At 35.1% G+C, this 19,837-nt stretch overlaps 1 protein-coding gene across 45 annotated transcripts in view; it reads right to left on the bottom strand.

Annotated features, from left to right (window-relative positions):
• Positions 1-19,837, bottom strand: part of PTPRD (protein tyrosine phosphatase receptor type D) — a 2,254,226-nt gene that overhangs the window by 114,659 nt on the left and 2,119,730 nt on the right. For 29 of the 45 annotated variants that reach the window (XM_032307482.1, XM_032307463.1, XM_032307454.1 and 26 more), the window contains 3 exons: positions 18,429-18,589; positions 12,173-12,184; positions 7,241-7,353 (listed from right to left, as the gene is read on the bottom strand). In XM_032307482.1, coding sequence (XP_032163373.1) covers positions 7,241-7,353; positions 12,173-12,184; positions 18,429-18,589 — 286 coding nt within the window. The remainder of the gene's footprint in view (positions 1-7,240; positions 7,354-12,172; positions 12,185-18,428; positions 18,590-19,837) is intronic. The other 16 variants (XM_032307458.1, XM_032307470.1, XM_032307471.1 and 13 more) reach the window with 2 other exon arrangements.

Raw genomic sequence — 19,837 nt, 5'->3', positions numbered from 1 at the left:
TCAAATACTTGTTTCATTTTGGCAATTTTAAAATCTTGCACTTAATGCCAATAACTACTTTGTAATTATTTTGCTAAGTAAAGTTTTTGAGGTCACTAAGAGTGGGGGAACATCTTTTTTCAGGGGGGTAGTGGAATATTTGTTCGATGATTTTTTCTGTTAGCCTATATGTGTGATGATTCAACAATACTCTCTTCATGGTTCTCCTTTCCAAAGGAACAAAAAAACAGAAAACAACATGAATAAAAGTCTGGAGAACAATTTGCGGTCATGGGATAGGGAGAAAATAATTTGTTCATCCAATCAATGGTATATCTCTGTCAAAAATGTACTTAAGTTAACAGTCACAGAGAGAAACTTAGTTTATAAAATATTGGTCAGATTTTAAAATAATTTATGTGCCACTTAGAATACCCTGAATAAAATATAAATATTCAATATTGGCAATTTGTTTCACAAATGAATAATGAGTAAAAGGCAAAAGAGAATATGGATTTATATAATATAATTGCTACATGGCAGAACAATAATGACAGTTTGACTTAACCCATGAGTACGATCATCATTAGGAAAAAGATGTTCCAAGAGCCCTTTTTCAGGTAAGCACTGGATAGCATGAGTAAGACTCATTTTTATGGACAATTTTTCAGAATGCAGAATTTAACAAACCATGTTTCTTTATATCAGAAACTTGCTATTTCTATTCAATGAACCAAGGTTTTTTGAAATATATAAAGAACACAAATGGTGGTCTTAAGCAAGGTCATATATACAAGTTTCTTATAGTACAAAATATGAAGACAAGTGTATATAAATATGGATCTTGTTAGCATTGATCCAATTAATAGTACTGATGGATCAACAAAGAGGCTTCAAAAGCTTTTAAAGCCCATTCAGCTGCTGTTTAGACATTTCTGCTGCTGATACTGCTATTTCTGATATGATAACTTTTCCCCAGTTTGTTTCTGCTTTCCACAGCCCATCAATCACCTACCATCCATGTATGCTTTAGGGCAAAACATATTAAGGTCATCCTCAGAATGAAAACGAGGCTTTTATGTTGTAACATCTGATCATCAATTTTTAAATTTCTTTTCTTAAAAGGTGAAAGCACAAACCCTGCAGTTTTTTGTTGTTTTTGTTTGAAGGGTTATTTGTGTTTTTTTGTTTGTTTGTTGTTTGTTTTAGAGGAGGTGCAGAGAGAGGGATGTGAGAAGGAGGTAAAAATATTAGAAGAAAGAATTTCACAGAAAAATAAAAAAAAGAACACTTTTAATGGAAACAAGGCAACCAAAAGGCAGCAGAGAAAAATAATTTCACAGTCACAAAGAAAGGTGGTGACTGGCTTACAACGTGATGCTGTGAGCTACATGTTCCCTCACACCTTTGTCCTTGAAAGAAAGCTTATTTATCTGCAATGCTGAAATTCTAAATTTGCTTTGTTGGGATACAGTTGATACATGAACACATATTTGTAGCTTCTTTGGTTTTCTTGTATATCATCATCTTTTTTTTTTTTTTTTAAAGATTTTATTTATTTATTTGACAGACGGAGATCACAAGCAGGCAGAGGCAGGCAGAGAGAGAGGAGGAAGCAGGCTCCCTGCTGAGCAGAGAACCCGATGCGGGGCTCGATCCCAGGACTCTGAGATCACGACCTGAGTTAAAGGCAGCGGCCTAACCCACTGAGCCACCCAGGCGCCCCATATCATCATCTTTTGATATTATATTTATTTTAGTCTTCTGTCCAATGCTAGAGGCCAGGGCTCAGAGGGCTGCCACCTGTCGGTAAAGGCTTCTTACAATATTTCAAAAAAAATCTGTAATTGGCAATCTCCATCAAAATGGTAAATGTGTCTCCCTAAGACTTTGTACTTGCATTTCCAGGTGTCTAATATTGGAAGGTAGCAGCAAAGACGTGAAAAGATGTATGCTCAGTATTTCTTACTGCAGTATTATTTCCAAGAGTAAATCACAGAAAATAGCCTCCATTAATATGGAATGTCAATACATTTTGTGTCATCTGTAGAAGTGAATAATGTCAAGACCATTGGCTACTAAGAAGGAGATAAAACCTAATACACTAACTTGGAAAAAGGTCTGTTCATGTATTTAAATGTTTAAACAGGGGACACCTGGGTGGCTCAGTTGTTGGGTTTGGCTCAGGTCATGATCCAGGACCCTTGGATGGAGCCTGGCATCAGGTTCCCTGCTTGGCACGAAGTCCACTTCCCCCCATTGATCTCCCCCTCCTTGTGTTCCCCCTCTCTCTGTGTCTCTGTCAAATAAATAAATAAAAATCTTTGAAAAAATAAATGCTAAAACAAGAAATTTTTGTGGTAAGTGCTGTGAATTGTTTAAGACTGATGATTCACAGACCTGTATCCCTGAAACAAATAATACATTATATGCTAATAAAAAAGGAAATTTTTATATGTATCATTTGTCTATATATCTGATATCCATTTTTATCAACTAAATAACTGTATATACATATGAAAGTCTTTTTCAGATACATATGAAAAAGCGTGGGGCTATATATGATAGCTATTCCTGAAGGGCAAATTTGGAATAGTTATAAGGAATCTTTTACTTATATTTTAAATTTGCCCTCCAAAAAAAGAAGACAAATAGAAGAAAAATAAGTGGGGGGTAAAGAGTAATTTCTCTTTCCTATATGTGTTTTTTCCATCTTTTCCAATTTATGAAAATTTTCAAACATACAAAATATTTACTATAATGAACACCTGTATAGCCACAGCCTATGTACAATTGTTAACAAGCTTATTTTCTATTTTACACAATTGCCCCAATAAACATGTGCTGTTTTTGTAATTAGGAACAAGAATTATTTGAGGTATAGGTTATAAGAAGACTTAGAAACATTTTTTTTTTACACACACACAAAACTTTCCTCTCAACCTAGGCCAATGGGCACAGTTCACTTTGCTTTAACGTGTAACTCATCTGTCAACTCATCTTAGTGCATACACAGTTATTGCAGTCCACAAAGATGTACGAGGATTACTAGCAGTTATTTTAAAATCATCTTTTAATAAATGAGTATTTTCCCTTTCTCTGCAAAGCTTAAAGATTTATAAGACTTGATTAGCAATTAATAAGTCTAGCAAATTCTTCTATAACATCTCCTCTCTCCTTTTCTCATTTTACTCCATTTTCCATTTGAAGTGATAAGTCTAACCTTAGCTAAATGATGCCTTCTTATATACTTAGGACTCTAATTTTGTAGGTCATGGGTGATACAAACAATGGTACTTGAATTGCCTGTTTCATACTAGCTCTTACCAACTCAGTATATCAATAAATGATGACTAATTATTGCCAACTACATATTTTTTAATACATTGGGTAATTTAAGTTCTAAACAAATTAGTTGGATTTTGCCAATTCCAACAGACTGTATTCCAGCTAACAAACATGTTCATGGGAAACACCTACAAAAAGAGGTACCGCATGCTCTTAGAAAGATGTTGGTCTTTCACGCCCTGTTCAGATGCTTGAATAGAGCATTTCACGAACATAGTGACTAGATTGTCATCCAAAATTTGGAAAGTGTACTAAAGCAATGTTTTTCTATATCCCACAGCCTTGCAAAGATGGCTTTCCTGAAAACAACAGATTTCTTTGCCTTTACTTTCTGCCATAGTGCAGAGACAGTGGACAGGAATCTGGTGTTTCCTTCCCTCACCCAATGATAGGTATGTTTGTGGTACTGCAGTGAAGGGTATATTTCTTTGAAGAATTTAAACTTTCAGAATACTGTATTTATAGGAAATTTGGAATATGTTTTCAATACCTTTGGAGTATGGGATAGAATTGAAGGAAAAACGTCTGCCTTCTTATGTTCTAGGCTCTCCAACAAGAATAAATACTTAAAAAGTGAATAGTTGGAAGAGATTATGCTGAGTGAAATAAGCAGAGAGAGTCAATTATCATATGGTTTCACTTATTTGTGGAGCATGGAGGACAAGGGGAGTTAGAGAGGAGAAGGGAGTTGAGGGAAATTGGAAGGGGAGGTGAACCATGAGAGACTATGGACTCTGAAAAACCATCTGAGGGTTTTGAAGGGGTGGTGGGTAGGAGGTTGGGGGAACTAGGTGGTGGGTATTAGAGAGGGCACGGATTGCATGGAGCACTGGGTGTGCAAAAACAATGAATACTGTTATGCTGAAAATAAATTTTTAAAAAAGTGAATAGTTTTCCATTCCCAAAATTTTTTTTATTCTTTTAATTCTTTTGAAGATTTTATTTATTTATTTGACAGAGAAAGAGACAGCAAGGGGGAGTTGGAAAGGGAGAATCAGGCTTCCCACTGAACAGGGAGCCTGGGATTGTGACCTGAGCCAAAGCCAGATACTTAAGGACTGAGCTACCCAGGTGTCCCCCAAGATTTTTTTTTAAATGAAAGAAGAATTTATAGAATTAGTAAACTGAATGATGTGCTTTCTTTACCTTCTGAAATACCTACTGAATTTCAAATGGAAATCTTTGTTTGATATTTTATCTTCTTCAACAGATCCACTGGAAGTGGAAGAGAACTTGCTTTGAACAAGTTCAGTTGCTAGGAACTGATATGTGAATCACAAGTTTGCTTTCTTTTTTTTATTTCGTTAAAAACTGTTTGCAGTGAAGAGGTGGGTGGTTAACTCCCTACTTATGCATACCATTAATAAGAATTGTCAAATTTTATGTTTGTGGATAAATGATTTTACTTCTAAAAGTATAATATATATAAAAGCACATTTCAGATAGTGAAAGAGTTTAAAATACAAAAATTAAGGAGTGTCATATCATTTGCTGTGCAACACCTACTAAAGGGGTCATTTTATTGTATCATCCAGGAAAGCCCTTGGTTATTTGTGAACAAGAGGAGAGGAAAAAGCACAAAAAGGTTATTTGGCCAATAACCCTACCTATTATCCTGTTGGCAAGTAACTAAGGCGATTTGTAGCCACTGCTTAGAATCTGTACTGGTTGAGCAAATGGTCACATTTTTATGAATTTCACGTTAATAGCTGAGTCTATATTCTTTGTCAACTGGTGAAATTTTCAGGACAGCATGCCACATTATTGAGCTGGGGGGGGGGGGCAAATAGACTGTTTCAACAAATCAAGCTCAAATAGATTGCTTACCTGAGCTAAAACTTAGCACAACATAGTGTTTCCATAGTGAACAGATATGATAGGACCTTAGGACAATTTCTCCTGTTCTACTGTCTTCCTCTATTAAGTCTTATCTCCCTCTTTGTTCATTTTCCCCACTTTATTCCATTACCCATTTGATGCAAAAAGTCTAACCTTAGTTAAATGATACCTTCTATAACCTTAGCCCCTAATTTCACTTTTGTAAAGCTATTGATGGGATAAGCAATGTCCCTTCAACTGCAACATTCATTCTCCTTTTGATGGACTTCTGTGAAATTTAACAGGCTCTCTCCATAAATGGATCGAATATTCCCATATTCACTGGTAAAATTAGATTCCTTATAAACTTCTTCTTATTTGACCATATTTACAAAATTGTCCATAAAAGTGAGACATATAGATGGAGGTCTCTTGGTTAAAGCCATTTCTATTCCCTTGGTTGTAGTTGCCAGCACTCTGCTGATAATCCTTTCTACACAGTTCCCATTCTTGCTTTCCATTTATGCCCATAAGCATATTCTGTTGGTGCTGGAATAGATGAAGGGGAGCTCTGTTACTGGTCCTTTCCTTCTGGGGCTATCTTTGACTTTCCATTCACCCTATACTATGCTTCTGTCTCTGCTAGAAAACCAAGGTTGTTTCTAATACAGGTGACACTTCACATAAAAGCCAGAAAGGGCAGGGTAGAGCAGCAAGGTACTGAATAACAATCATTTTCTCCATTTCCACAACGTGCTACTCTTGTAAGAAATCCTACTGCATCATTTCCGTGGCTTTTGGTCCTCTGTACATTTGTTTGGCCAAATGGAAAAGTGTATGAACTCCTGGGTCCATTATTAAGACGTTGCCTAGAACCTAAAGAAGTCAGTATACTACTATTTCAGAAAGTGAACTGAGAAGGTTTACTACAGAACTCAATTCATATCCAGTTGCCTTAATGGAGTAGCTAGATAGAGACTCAACAGGGAGCATCCACAAGACTACAGTGATCCTAGAGGACTGCATAGATTTGTTCAGTTATCATCAGATGTGCAAAGTCTGCATTTATCAGCCTTTTAAAAAATATATACAAGAGAGTTTGGGCTACATGAACATTTTCTTCTACTTTTATGTCGTTTGAGGTATACCTTTGCTTTAAAAAAACTGATTTTAAAAAAAATCTAACCTCTTTTGAGGTAGAACTTTAAAAACAACCCACATTTATGATGATGATTTGTACAGCCACTTTGAAAATGCCAGATGCTTCTTTCAACTGAATTGTTACTGGTTACAATGATACATATACATTTAAGGGAGAAAATAAGCCAGATACAATGCCTTGTACTCAATTCAAAGCAATTCACTGCAAATGTGTAATTTAACACATTTGTAGTATATCCTACTATGAGTTAGGACGTCCATTTGACACACTTGCCAACAATTTGGCAAACAATAACACAACCAAATTTTAGTCAGTCTTCTTAGATCAGCTCTTTACTTTCTTAACTATTCTTAGGTATTATGGCAGTGCCACTCAGTTTTATGTTTTTAGATCTCTTTACCATTTATTATTTATCATTCACTTGGTATAAATAAAATTTACTTGAAAGAAAGCAAAATAGAGCTAGCCTTGAATTAATAATATTGTACAAAATGCCCCTCAGCAGGAATGATAGATTTGCTCTGTTGAAGCACTTAATGTTCTTTAAGAAACAAGGATATTTTTCTTATCCTCAATCACTTTACATGCCTCCCTATAAGAGACCAAATTGGCCGGTTACATACAGTATAGGTAATATTTGGAAAAGAAACTGATTTTTGCCCCACTTTGTTTCTTTCCCTTTCACCGCTATAGTTTTTCCGAAATCTAAAGGTGAATTACATGTTTTCTCTTGTCTACTCCACCTCAGATTTGCAAAGTTAACTTTCTTTCAAGACTTATGTATAGTGAATCTCAATAATATTACAATTAAAAATCAGGATAAACAAAATCATTCTAAATAAAATGATATATTTATCTATCAAAGCAATATCAGGTGGCCAAAAAACTTCCAGTAAATACTGTATTATGGACAAGATGAGTTTTGCCTCTTACCTGGTGTTTGAAAATTAAGGCGCCTCAGTTCTACGGGGTCTGTTGGATGGTGTGAAGGGACCTCCTTACTGTTAGGTATGCTGCTCTTTCTAGAGTCAGACTCTGCCCTCTTCCTATAGGGAGAAAATAAAAATGTAAGAATAAAATTTAAAAAAAGCAATAGAAACTTTTAAAAAGCAGAGAGTCTTGCAACCCCATCTCCCTCCCAACTTTCTGTCGTAAACCATTCAACAGTCCTGCTTCGTGACCTTGCTCAGGTTGCTTTTCCTCTCTTGGCCTAGACTGCTTCCTCAAGTCTAAAACTTTTATTTAAGTGAATGATCTCAAAGTCTGCTCTAGAATTAAATTCTTCATTGCTTCTGCCTTTCAGCTTTAAGGGGGGTGTTGGAGAGATAAGCTTGAGTCCTTGTTCAGCAAATCTCCTTTATCCACTGGTTCAATGTGTGAGGAAAAGGACAGAGTACATGTAATAGCCAATGCTAATTGAGTACCAATACCATGAATGTGCTTACCATAGAGAAAAACATCCGAAACTACTGAGCCTCAAGCTGAAGAGCTAAAACCATACCCTTTCTTTCCTCTTTCCAAGATTATATGACTGACGGCTACAAAGAGGACCTGAATTGGATTTTCCCAGAAGGCAGACAAATACAGTATATTCTAAGATTCCAAGTTAGTCTAACACCTGGAAAGAGAATTAACACGATGCAAGACCAACATCCCCTTTCTCTTTCAAATTAAAAAAAAAAAAAATAGTGTTGATTGTTTATGGTGTTAAGCTGTGATTAATATTCCATTAATGAAAGTCAATCACAGGAAGATCAGAGAAAAACTAATTTCACCTACTGTGTCTCACTCTTCCAATGATTATTCATGGCATAGGAACCATTAATAGTGCCTTGTTATAAGTAATTCTTTACACAATTCATTTCATCTTTGCTTTAATTACCACTAGTTTTATTAAATACCTTTGTATAGAGTGTGATAATGTAATATTAACAAATGTCTATGCAAGAAAGGTCAGGTTTTTTTTTTCCCCCATAAGATTTCTTATTTATTTATTTCAAACACCAAACACAGAGTGCTACCTATTTTCTTTAAGTTTAAAACAGATTAAAAATGGAAGAAATGGAGGCCTTTTTAAGCAGTGCTTTATTCTGTATTTATTATTCAAAAACTGATTCCAGCAGTCTCTGGGCTGCAGTCATAATCCTAGCATCTCACTCTTGTTCCAAAGAAAGACATTCTTCTTTGGGGAAAGGGGCACAGCAGTGTTGAGGAACACTCCCTTCTCTTTCTGACATGACTGTCGCACAGCTCATTAGCGTTGCTGTGGCAATGGGATCTCATTCAGTGCCACCCAGGTCGTTCCATGGTTAGCCAGAGGGCTCCTGTTAAATAGCCTTTCTTTCCATCTCTGCTCATCTGTATAAAATAAAACTAACCAGGGGATGAAGGGAAGATTGATGCAAAGGGAAAGCACACTTGATTTGCTCAAGTGCAGTGCCTTCGGCAAAACGGCGTTGAGGGAATTAATTTTCTTGGGTGAGTCCTGTTAGACACCTTCCTCTCTCACAAGCTTGAATTAACCTGTCTTGGGATTTCCTGTTTTTACCTAAAGGTGGCAGATATAGCCTGAGGACAGAATATACTGCCAAGCCATACTACCAATCAGAGGTGAGCAGTGAATCTGAGGCATGGCAAAGGTACTGGCCGTTCCAGGTGTATGGAGTGGAAAAGGAGAAGGGAAGGGAAATCAGAGCTGAGGGCTGGCAAGAAAGATATGAGAAGAAAGAGAAAGAGTGGCTTGGAAGACCATGTGAAAGAAGAACATGGTGACCAGTTTCTGAGTAGAAAATGTCCCTGTGTTAGGCTGTGGTTATTTCCCTCACAGAGATTCACTTTACCACCAAAGATACAGAATCTCAATGGGCTAATGAAACGCCACCAACTGCCAGTCAGAGAGTCCACCTGTAATAAACATATGCTTGGTCTTCCTGCTTCAGGTAACCCCAGGGGTCCTTCTTATGCTTGTTTGTTTGTTTGTTTGCTTGTTTTTCCTCATAAGATTCGGCACAGATACATTTCTTTGCTGATGTGCCAGACCTAATGATTCTAACCTGGATTTTTTCCCACCTCAAAGTGTCTCCACTGTCATTTTTGCAGGATTATGGAACCAGATGTAGAAATTTCTGGGCAAGGAAACGAGGCCATTCCTGCAGGTATTGTGGGACATATTCCTTATCTCCTTTTTCACTGAAGACAGGCTGAGTGATATTGAGACAAAGGGACAGAAAAGAATACTCTTTAAAGAAATTTAGTCTGTTTCCCGGTGCCAGGGAAGGTGAATGTCACATCTTGTTGCGCAGATGAATCTCAAAACCCAGAGCATGGGATTAACATTACAGTTTATACTTGTGAGAAAGTGTGTGTGTGGGCGGGGGGGGAGGTTCCCTGACATTTAATAACTAACTTCTTCCTCACTTTATCTATTCAAATCAACGGCCTCCAAGATCTCAGATTCCATAAATCCTAGCCATCTCAGAAAACCAGCCGTTTAAACTTTGTTTTGCTTAGTATAGCTCTGGGGATCACAACACGGATGATTCCGGCTGCCCACACTTTTGTCACATTATTTTTAAACATAAATGTGCTAAAATGGTTGTTTTCCAACAGAAAGAACTTCTAAGAAATGCTTGCAGGATGAAGAGTTTGGTTATCATGGGGTAATAATGATAAAGAGTTTTAAAAATAGAATTTACGGCCCTAGAGTTCTTAAGTGGCATATGGCGGTTTAAATCAGGCCCAACATGAACGTACATAGTCACACATTTTTCCTAAGTTTTTAGAGGTCTCATTATTCTCATTTTCACTGAGATAAAAGCAAAGATAGTGACTCCAAAATGATGTGAATTTTGCCTTGCTATTTTATTTTTTCTATTAAGATTAAAAGTCCTACTGTAAGGATATTTCCTGCAAAAAGAACTATCTACCACATGTAGGAGTTATATGGGTGAAAAGGAAATGCAAGGTCACATGACATTTCAGATATGATGGAAACTGCTCATAATATAAAAACGTGGTGGTTTGGGATGTGGATCACGTATAAAAAAAATTCTACTCTGTGGTCTAAGGGCCTTTTTATTGTCATTTATTCTCACCTGGCTCTCATCTAGGGATGAAGTGGGAGGGAATTCACTTACTTAAAACAAAGATATTCAGACATATGGCCCAAGGCTTTTGGAAGACATTTATCAGAAATCTCTGCTATTAAATTCAAAGAAGTCCGTTCAAACACTTTATGATTCTGATGCTTTTAAGAATGTAACTTCGCTCTGCCACTACTGGTGTATATCTTCTTAGGGAAGTCAAGAATAACACTTCTCAATTTCTTCATGTACAAAAGAGAGGAAGAAGGTCTCGAGATGAGGTCTACGTTAAATGTTGTAGTTCTTTAGAAATTGAATTGTTTTATTTATATATTTTATAAAGAATAAAGGTATTGATAAAAATTTCTAGTCCTTTCATGTATATATCAGATGTATATAATTGTAAAGTTACCCACATATGACTTAAAAAATTCTGAAAGCTAATACATAAATTAAAGTACTATTTAATTTAGAAAATTATAAACTCATTTTTAGTACCTTGAATATTCAATAAATGTTAATTAGTGGTTCTGAAAAAGAAAGAGAGCCAATTCTCTCATCTTAATGGGACCAGAAGGCGGTGATAATGTTATAAGATGTAGACAGTATTAAATGGTAAGGTAGATCTCTGAGTATATTAAGGGGGTTCAAAGTGTGTTCTGCTTTGACAAAAACAAAAAAAAAAACAAAAACAAAACCTACTTTGCATGTGCTATTTTAAAAAAAGACACCCTGCAGAAATACTAAGTTTTCTGTCAATGAAAGTAGCTTGCTGACCAGTGTTAAGTGATTTTAGGGAAAATAATAGAGCCATGGTTCTCAAACTTTAGCATGCAATGGAATCATTTGGGAGGGCTTACTAAACTGTAGACTGTTGAACTCACACCCAGAGTTTCTGATTCATTAGGTCTGGGTAGGAAGTCCAAGAATTTCTATTTTTCTCACTTTCCCCAGTAGTGCTGATGCTTCTGCTGCTGGTCCAGGGAACAAGCATTGGGAACTACTGGTACAGTACTGGGAGGAAAACGATTGAGATGAGCACTGAGGCCCTTTGGTTAGTTTTAAGTTTTATCAGAAATTCGTTTCTATCAATATAAATGGGAAGATATAGATAGATAAATAGATAGATATACATTTGGATATATAGATATGTTAGGAAGTAGAAAGTTAGATTGGACCAATCATTCAATAATCACACAGATAGCTAGTCTTACCATTATTATTATTATCATTATTATTATTGCTGCTACTACTACTACTACTACTACTACTACTACTACTATTGCTGCTGATGCTATTATTAGTTGAGTTGGAAAACATGGAAAATAATTTGGAATTATGTAAGAGTTTTCACAGAGGCACAGTCACCAATATTTGCAGGATATGAAAATGCCAGTTGTGTTCCTGTATCAGGAGGTGGTCTCAGATCAAACTTAAAATATCGGTCTTGAGTAGAAACAAACAAAACAAAACAAACGTTTTATGGGACACCTCACATTTCTGTTCTGCAGACACATTAACACGTACAAATGCTCATTAAAACAAAATCCAGACTGGTTTCATTACCTTCTAAATTTGGATAATTTGTTTTTTTTTTTCATATAGACAAACTAATTTATTTTCCCTAGAATCATTTTAATACGAATCATTTTAGTGTTTTATAAACTGGGCTTTGTTCATCTTCTACTTTTATATCCAACTTCCACCCTCACCCCCTCAATACTTCCAAAGGCTACCAGTATCTAGTACTGAGCATTAAAGGGGTTTGTTCTCTATTCCTCACCTGTCAGGTTTACTGCTCCATTTTAATGCAGCAAAAAAAGAAAAAGAAAGGCTAAATGTTAGTTGGCCAGTAGTAACAAGAGTAACTATGACAATCAAGATTTAAGAAACACTGCTCACCAGCAGGGACACATTAACTAACACACATTGGGAAATGACAGTGTATCAAAACTTTAACGGTCTCTAATTATGAATTAAATGGAGGACATGAGGGTACATAACTAACTAAAACATTTTTTGTGCGTATGTTAATGTCACATTCACTTTTATTCATCAACCTGCATAATATCGCCACCATTAATTATTTCCCAGAAAGTGTTTGATGATAGAGATATAATATGCTTTTTATAAGACATGCCATGAGGAAACTACTAATGTACTTAATGGGAATACAACATAATTCCATATAAGAAATTTGTTCATCTAAAACAAAATCTTCAATTAAGAGGTATGTTATTCCTTATAAAATATAAATATTATATAAAATATCTGCAAATTGCATTGAACTGCACAAAATATGTGCACAATGGTATAATACAATATGAGGTAATAAAGTGGCAAAAATAATTTCTCCAAACTCCTTTTGACAAGTATGGTTATCATAAATCTTTTTTCCAATAGAAGATCAAATACATTTTCAGTTTTGGAAAAAGAAATACTCATCACTATAAATCTACAGAGCATGACCCATCTATATTGCTGGGCTAATCCTGAAAGTCTTTTATTACCAGCCACGGACATGACAGATATTTTCCTAGTCAAAGAGGTGCTGCTGTCTGTGAATACATTTAGCTCATGCTCATGTGATAATATGTGCATTGTTAAATAACTATGTTCTTTATGTAGAGAATAAAACTTTTACCTGAAAACTTAATCTAAATAATCTCCATGGTGAGGTAAATTGCCAAATATTTGGAGCATTCTCAAATCCAAAACAGAGATACTAAGTCTGCCTTAATGCCAATGAAATATATACTTGAGTGGCTAAAGAATCTGGATTTAAGGTCTATCTCCTTTCAAAAATACAAAATCCACATTTAAATTGTACAGACACACACATACAAAGTGAATAATGAAAGCGATATCAAACACACTGGTTAATTCTTTGTATTCTTCATTTTAAAATGATTTACCTAGTGCCCCAGGTTTTAAAAATCATATACATATGTTTCTAAGTTGTTCATCTTTTTGTTTTTTGTTTGCTGTTGTTGCTGTTGTTGTTTTGTTTTTGTTTTTAAGGAGGCTTTGTGCCCAACATAGAGCCCAACACGGGGCCTGAACTCATGAACATGAGATCGAAACTTGAGCTGAGATTAAGTTGGATGCTTTATTGACTGAGCCACCTAGGAATCACTAGCTTGCTCATTTCTAATCCAGGAGATATTTAATGAGTCAGTTGTAGGAGAATCTATTTCTTTGCATGGAAGAGAATTTCTTAGTGAATTATCAATTTAGTATATTAAAAGGCTGAGTATTCTGGTGAACAAATGCATAGTTGGTGTGTGATTTACTCCTTCCACAGAAATGTCAGACCCACCACACACATGGATATATATTTGGTGCAAGTATCTAAGTTTGAAGGCTTTAGGAACATATGAATTTAAATTATAGGCTGAGGGTTTTCTTATAGCTCTTGCCAGTCAACATGAAGGTGGTATTGTATGATGGAGTAAACAAGCAGAGGGGAGGGAGTTTGGACTTTGTTGATACTATCCAATTGATATAAGTTTGATTACTCATTAACCCTCTGTGCCATGCAATCTACTAGGCATAAGGGATAACGGGAAATGACAGAATCCCTGACATACAATTTAGTGGGGGCAAGAAAGACAAGGATATGAGCAAGTCCAGTAATGTGATGGTTCTGTGACATCCATAAACAGAAGAATATAGACGAGGGAACACCCTTAGGGGAGCCTGAACAGGTAAAGGGAACAAGGCAAGAGGGAGGCACCCAGAAAGACTTTTTAATAGGTGGCATCTTAGATTACTTCTAAAGGATGTTTCAGAGTTGGCCAGGCCAAGAAAAGAGGATGGGGAGTCAGAGGAAAGGCATTTCAGGTATATAGAAGGATCTACTCAAAGGCCAGAAGGCAGAATCAATCAGCATTGTCCAGTGTGGTTGGACATGGCAATATACTTCTCCGTAGCATCTCAAAATGTCCTGATCTGTATTTATTTCTTGATGACATCTTGGAAATATGCATAAAGTTGGCACACAATGAGAAGACTAGTAAGGCACAGTCCACAGAGAGTGGCTAATGATGCAACTGGGGGAAAGCTTCAAAAGCTGAAGTCTGTGTTTTCGTCCCATCTATCCCATGGCTTTCATACATGAACATCTACAGGTGGACATGGGAATTATTCACTCTTTCCACAATATCTATTTAAGTTTGACTATTACTTTTTAAAGATGTTAATTTTGTTTAAATAGTGCCTTAGATCCTTCTGAACTCCTAGTCCATATTTTCTTTTCTTCCATAGTTCATAATAAATACTTCTCATCCATCTTGAAATTCATTCCCATAAAGTCAGGCTAACGTTTTATTTTCTAAATATATTCTATATAAATAATTCCTGGACCATGCTAGAACTAATGACTAAAAAGCCTTACACATGGAACAAGTATACTGAATAGATGGATATCTAAGTGTTCATTTGTTTTATGGTTTCTTTTATTTTCTTTTTTGTGGGGTGGATAAATGGAGAACAACCTGGAGTCATATTTTAAAAACATATATACACTGGAAGCATAAATGTTATAGCAATAATTCTATTATTTAGGTTTTTATGTTGTCAGATTAAAGAACATTATTATTTTTTTTTCCAGTCAGTCATCATGCCCATTTTTATTTTGTGTGAACACAGATAGGATCATACATATCAATGTGTTTTACTACTTTAATAGTTACTGGTTATGTTAGTTATAGTTATGACATAAAGAATTGTTTTCAGTTTTGAAAATATTATTAAATGTATTTTTTTTTGTCTTTTGACTTTTTTTTTAAATTTTTTTATTTTTTTATAAACATATATTTTTATCCCCAGGGGTACAGGTCTGTGAATCACCAGGTTTACACAAAGAACATTATTATTAAAAAGGTTCAATTATCTAGTCTACATACTTACTTCATAAACGAGGAAACTGAGGCCCAGAATGTTAACGTGAATTTCTGCCCCAATTAGTTACCTAGTCACAGAGCTAGGACTCAGGTTCCCTGATTCCCTGATCAGTGTTTTTCTAATCCTTCCTACCATCTAATCTCTATGATTCACATTTTGAAAGCTTGTGTACATCATATATAGAGAATAAATTTAAAAAATCACAGGGCAAGAGAATTCATTACACTAAAGACCTACCAAATATATTTTAATTTTCTTATGGTTCAGCAGGAATTTCAGGGTTCTTATAAAGCCTCAGTTGATGTTTTGTCACTGATTATCAATGTATTATAGGCTTACAAATTACTAGATTAAAACTAAAGTCATATAAATATAATGCCAGATAAAAGAGTGTACTAGTTTCACATCAATATTCTTAACAAGAATAAGTCTTGTCTCCTTACACAGATGTATAAAATATGCTTTTTTATATGAATAACCCATCCACAGCTCTAGACCTACTCCTATGGCAAGTAGTTTAGTAAGCAGGTGTGTGTGATAAATGGTATTATCAAGATAATGTGAGTTAATAATATTTAATAACAATAATAATAATGATATATTCAATTCTGAGTCATTACTGATGACCTATGTATAAACTGAAAGATACCTAAAAAGAGGAATGAAGTATTTATTATATAATTAACTTTGCTCAGAATCTAAGCTATAAAAGACACTATTCATTGCCTACAGAAGATTTCTTCTTGAACTGCATCATGATAATCAAGAAGGACATTGTTGGGTCTACTTGAATTTCAAGTCAGGAATGTTCTTTACTGCTGAAGCAAGCATTTCTATTTCAGAAACGCTTCATGGGCCTTCAGATGGTTGGCTAAATATACTTAGCATTCGAGGATGTGTGCATTTCCCAACAATTGCATTAGACCATGCTTACATATGCACACACTAAAATGCAACTCTATTTTAACAGAGTCATAAAATCTTTAAATGTGATGCTTTTTTTGAAGGATTAGAAAAAAATATATAACCGAGTTGAATTTTTCCTCAAGCACATGCACATCAGGCAAGGAACACTAAATTATAAATCTTTAAAAAATTATCAAGGTTATAATATTATTTCTTCACATTTACATAACTCAAAAATGCCACACGCATCTCTGTAAAGTGACATGACTTAATGATAGCCAGATATAGCCAAATGAAACACAACTTAAAAAAATACAACAAGCATTTTGTTCATTTTGGAAAATCACAAAATGTCACGTGCCATGGTCTAGAAATGTAACCATCCACAAGCACTTTCTGATCTGACTCCCACAGCAGGATTTGGCCATCTAAATATATATCACAGAAAACAAAGATAATTCTACTTTTAGTCTTTTATTTTTATATTCTTTTCTGGTCATGAGTGTAGCATATAAACAGCACAGGATATCAGCTCCTGCTTGGACCCACTCAGGATTTGTTATTGTTCTGGGGCATGTGGGCACCTTGTACTTCCTGCCCACAAGAGACACAACTCAATACACACTGATATAATATGCGGATGGGGAGATTGAAACCATCGTCTAAGAGAGAGTTTGGCCTTAAATTACTTGCTTTTTCAGCCATCTTATTGTGTGGATAACTGAGTGATGACAGTGATCAGAAAAAAAAAAAAAATGATGGATATTTCTTTTCCTTCTTCCTAAGTCTAAAATAGGAGAGGCAATTTAATAGGTTATGGTTATAAACTTCCTTCTTTAATTTTTCTTCTCTTTCAATCCTCTCTTTACATTGAAATAAAATGGAACACAGCCTGTTAAGAGAAAGTTTTGTAAAGGACAAGTGTCTTAAAGGATATTTTTTTAAGTTGAGAAGTGGTTATTAAAAAAAAAAAAAAAGACTATTTTAGGAACATAAGAAGAACATGGTTAACAAAAGAATATAGGTAGAAATAATTAATATAAACCCAGTGAAGGGAGCTAGATAAATAAGAAAAAGAGATAATGAAAACAAGATTATCAGATGAAGCATGTGAGTAAGAATCAAAACAAAGACATTCTCATCTGATTTTGAAAGTCAAGTTTATGGGGGAGGAGGCTATTTCACAGTACAGGGAAGATATCATCTTCACAGTAGCATTCTGAAAGATGACATCCTACAAAGAAAAATGGGAACATAGATTAAAGTTTCATAAAAATAAAATTTGGATTGGAAGAAAAGAAAAAAGTGATATAAAGGGAGATAATTTATAATTTAGCCATTCTACACATTTAAGAGAATTTATTATATATGTTAATTTTTATAATTTTATATATTTAAGATCATATACTTTGTAAGTCAGAAAGGATTTAGGGAAAGAATGACTAATGTACCCTTTCCAACTGACTGGGACTAGGGGAGAAATCTAGCTTACTCTAAATAAGGCAGAAATGTAACTGATAAAGTGTGGAAGATCAGAAAACATGGTGGTACATGTGGATTATCTGCATTCTGATTGTAGTCAAAGACACTAAATTGGATCAAAACTTGGGAGTATAAAGGTCTAAGTTGTGGTTTTAGTTTTTTAAAGGAAAACAGTACCTTATATTCCTTCTTGGACTCAAATAGAATTCACTATTGGAATAAAGATTATAGAAAGAGAAAGATTAAAAAAAATTCTCTTCACATTTTTCCTTCCTTTATCTTCAAATTTTAGCTATTTTCAATGTTTTGAGAAATAGCTACAGGAAAAAAAAATCTTAGCTCATGCACTCATTAGACATGTGGAATGGGAATAAATGTGTAGGTTTGTAATAGCATTTCTAAAACCATGTTGAAATTGAGCAATTAATCATCTAAAGCTTTCAGATGCAAGTTTGGAATTATCTGCTTATGAATGTACTCATTTCTTGCAAAGTGCCATGCAAAGTGCTCCTAATGCATAAAGTAGCTCATAAAACCAAGGCTAGGATCCATGAATGCTGGTCAAGAAAGTCTATACCACACTTGAATGGGATTTGAAACAGCACAATCTTTACATTTCATTCTAATCCAATGGAAACATTTTCCAATGGTTGTGGAGACTACACCGAAGTACTTCATTAATAGTAACCACATAATGACCATAGAAGGATTACCAAGACTGCAATAGAAACATTGGGCAAACCTACCTTTTATAAAGAAGGATAGCAATGACAATGCAGATGATAAAGACCACCGCAAGGACAGGACCTACAACCCAGATCAAGCCTTCTTCTTCATCTGTGATTGGCTGTGGATCCAGATCCATTGACACAACAGGGTCAGAGTAGGGACTGGTTGCATACATCTTCTGAGGAAAAACAGAGTCTGTATTACTTATAAACTAATGGTTTTCTCACGTATATCTATACCATTAGAAGAAGCAAAAATTCAGAACTTAGTGGATGCGATGTTAAGTGTATGAAACAATGTCAGTGAGAAAGGAGGGGAGGGAAAAGGATGAGAGAAGAAATGGGAGAAAAGGGAGGAAGGAGGAAAAGGTAAAGAGCTCTTGCAATGTAAATTTCCTTGTACAGGAAAATTTTATTTTCTAATAAAATCATTTTTGGTGGTATAAATTACTCTGCAGACACATTTTCTTTGGGATCTATATATGACATATTAAATGGTCTTATGAAGTGTAAATGAAAACAGTTAACCATTTACAAAATGTTCAATGAGCATTTACATTGTGCCAAGGTATTACATGTTATGTGAAAATCAACAGAAATATTATAGTTTCAGCCCTAACGACATTATCAGCCAGTTAAGGAGAACAAATTTAAAAAGTAAATCTTTATAGAAAAAATGTCAGTATTTGGGGAAGGGGAAATGGAGACATGTAGGTCAAAGGGTACAAAACATCAGTTATAAGAACTTCTGAGGATCTAATGTACTGCATGGTGACTATAGTTAATAACACAGTATTATATATTCAGAAATTGCTGAGAGTAGATGTTAAGTATTTTTCAGCACACACGCACACACACACAAAGAGTTAACTATGTGAGCAGATGGATAGGTTGATGATCTTGATCTCGGTAACCATTCCACAATGTACATTGTACATCAAATCATCATGTTGTACACTTCAAATACATAATTATATTTGTTAATTTTCCCTAAATGAATTTGGGAAAAATATATAGTTACTTGGTGAAGGAATGGACTGAGTATTATAACATTTTTTTTTTATAACATCCTATGTCTCATTTCAGGCTTAGTATAGTATTCTCTTGACTCTGTCCCCCCATATAAGATCCCTAGACTTTCTTTCTCCAATAGAGACCAATCCACACCTATGTGCTGCCCCACCTGTCCTGCCACTAGCTCCTCATCTCTTCTCACTCCAGCACTACCACTTGCTCTGCTTTCTCATTTGCTAAATCAAATTATCATTATTCATTCCCTTCCAGATATCTTTTCCAGATTTTCCCTAGAAGATTGAGCCTTATTTGAAACTCCTCCACTGAATCTCCTACTTCTTTATTCAACTGGTTGCATTCTAATCTTGCCAACTGATCATGACCACCTCCGAATCCATTCTGTGTCAGAATTT

Source organism: Mustela erminea, chromosome 12 (assembly GCF_009829155.1).
Source record: "Mustela erminea isolate mMusErm1 chromosome 12, mMusErm1.Pri, whole genome shotgun sequence".
NCBI lineage: Eukaryota > Metazoa > Chordata > Mammalia > Carnivora > Mustelidae > Mustela > Mustela erminea.
This window is presented reverse-complemented; position numbering and strand designations above follow the sequence as displayed.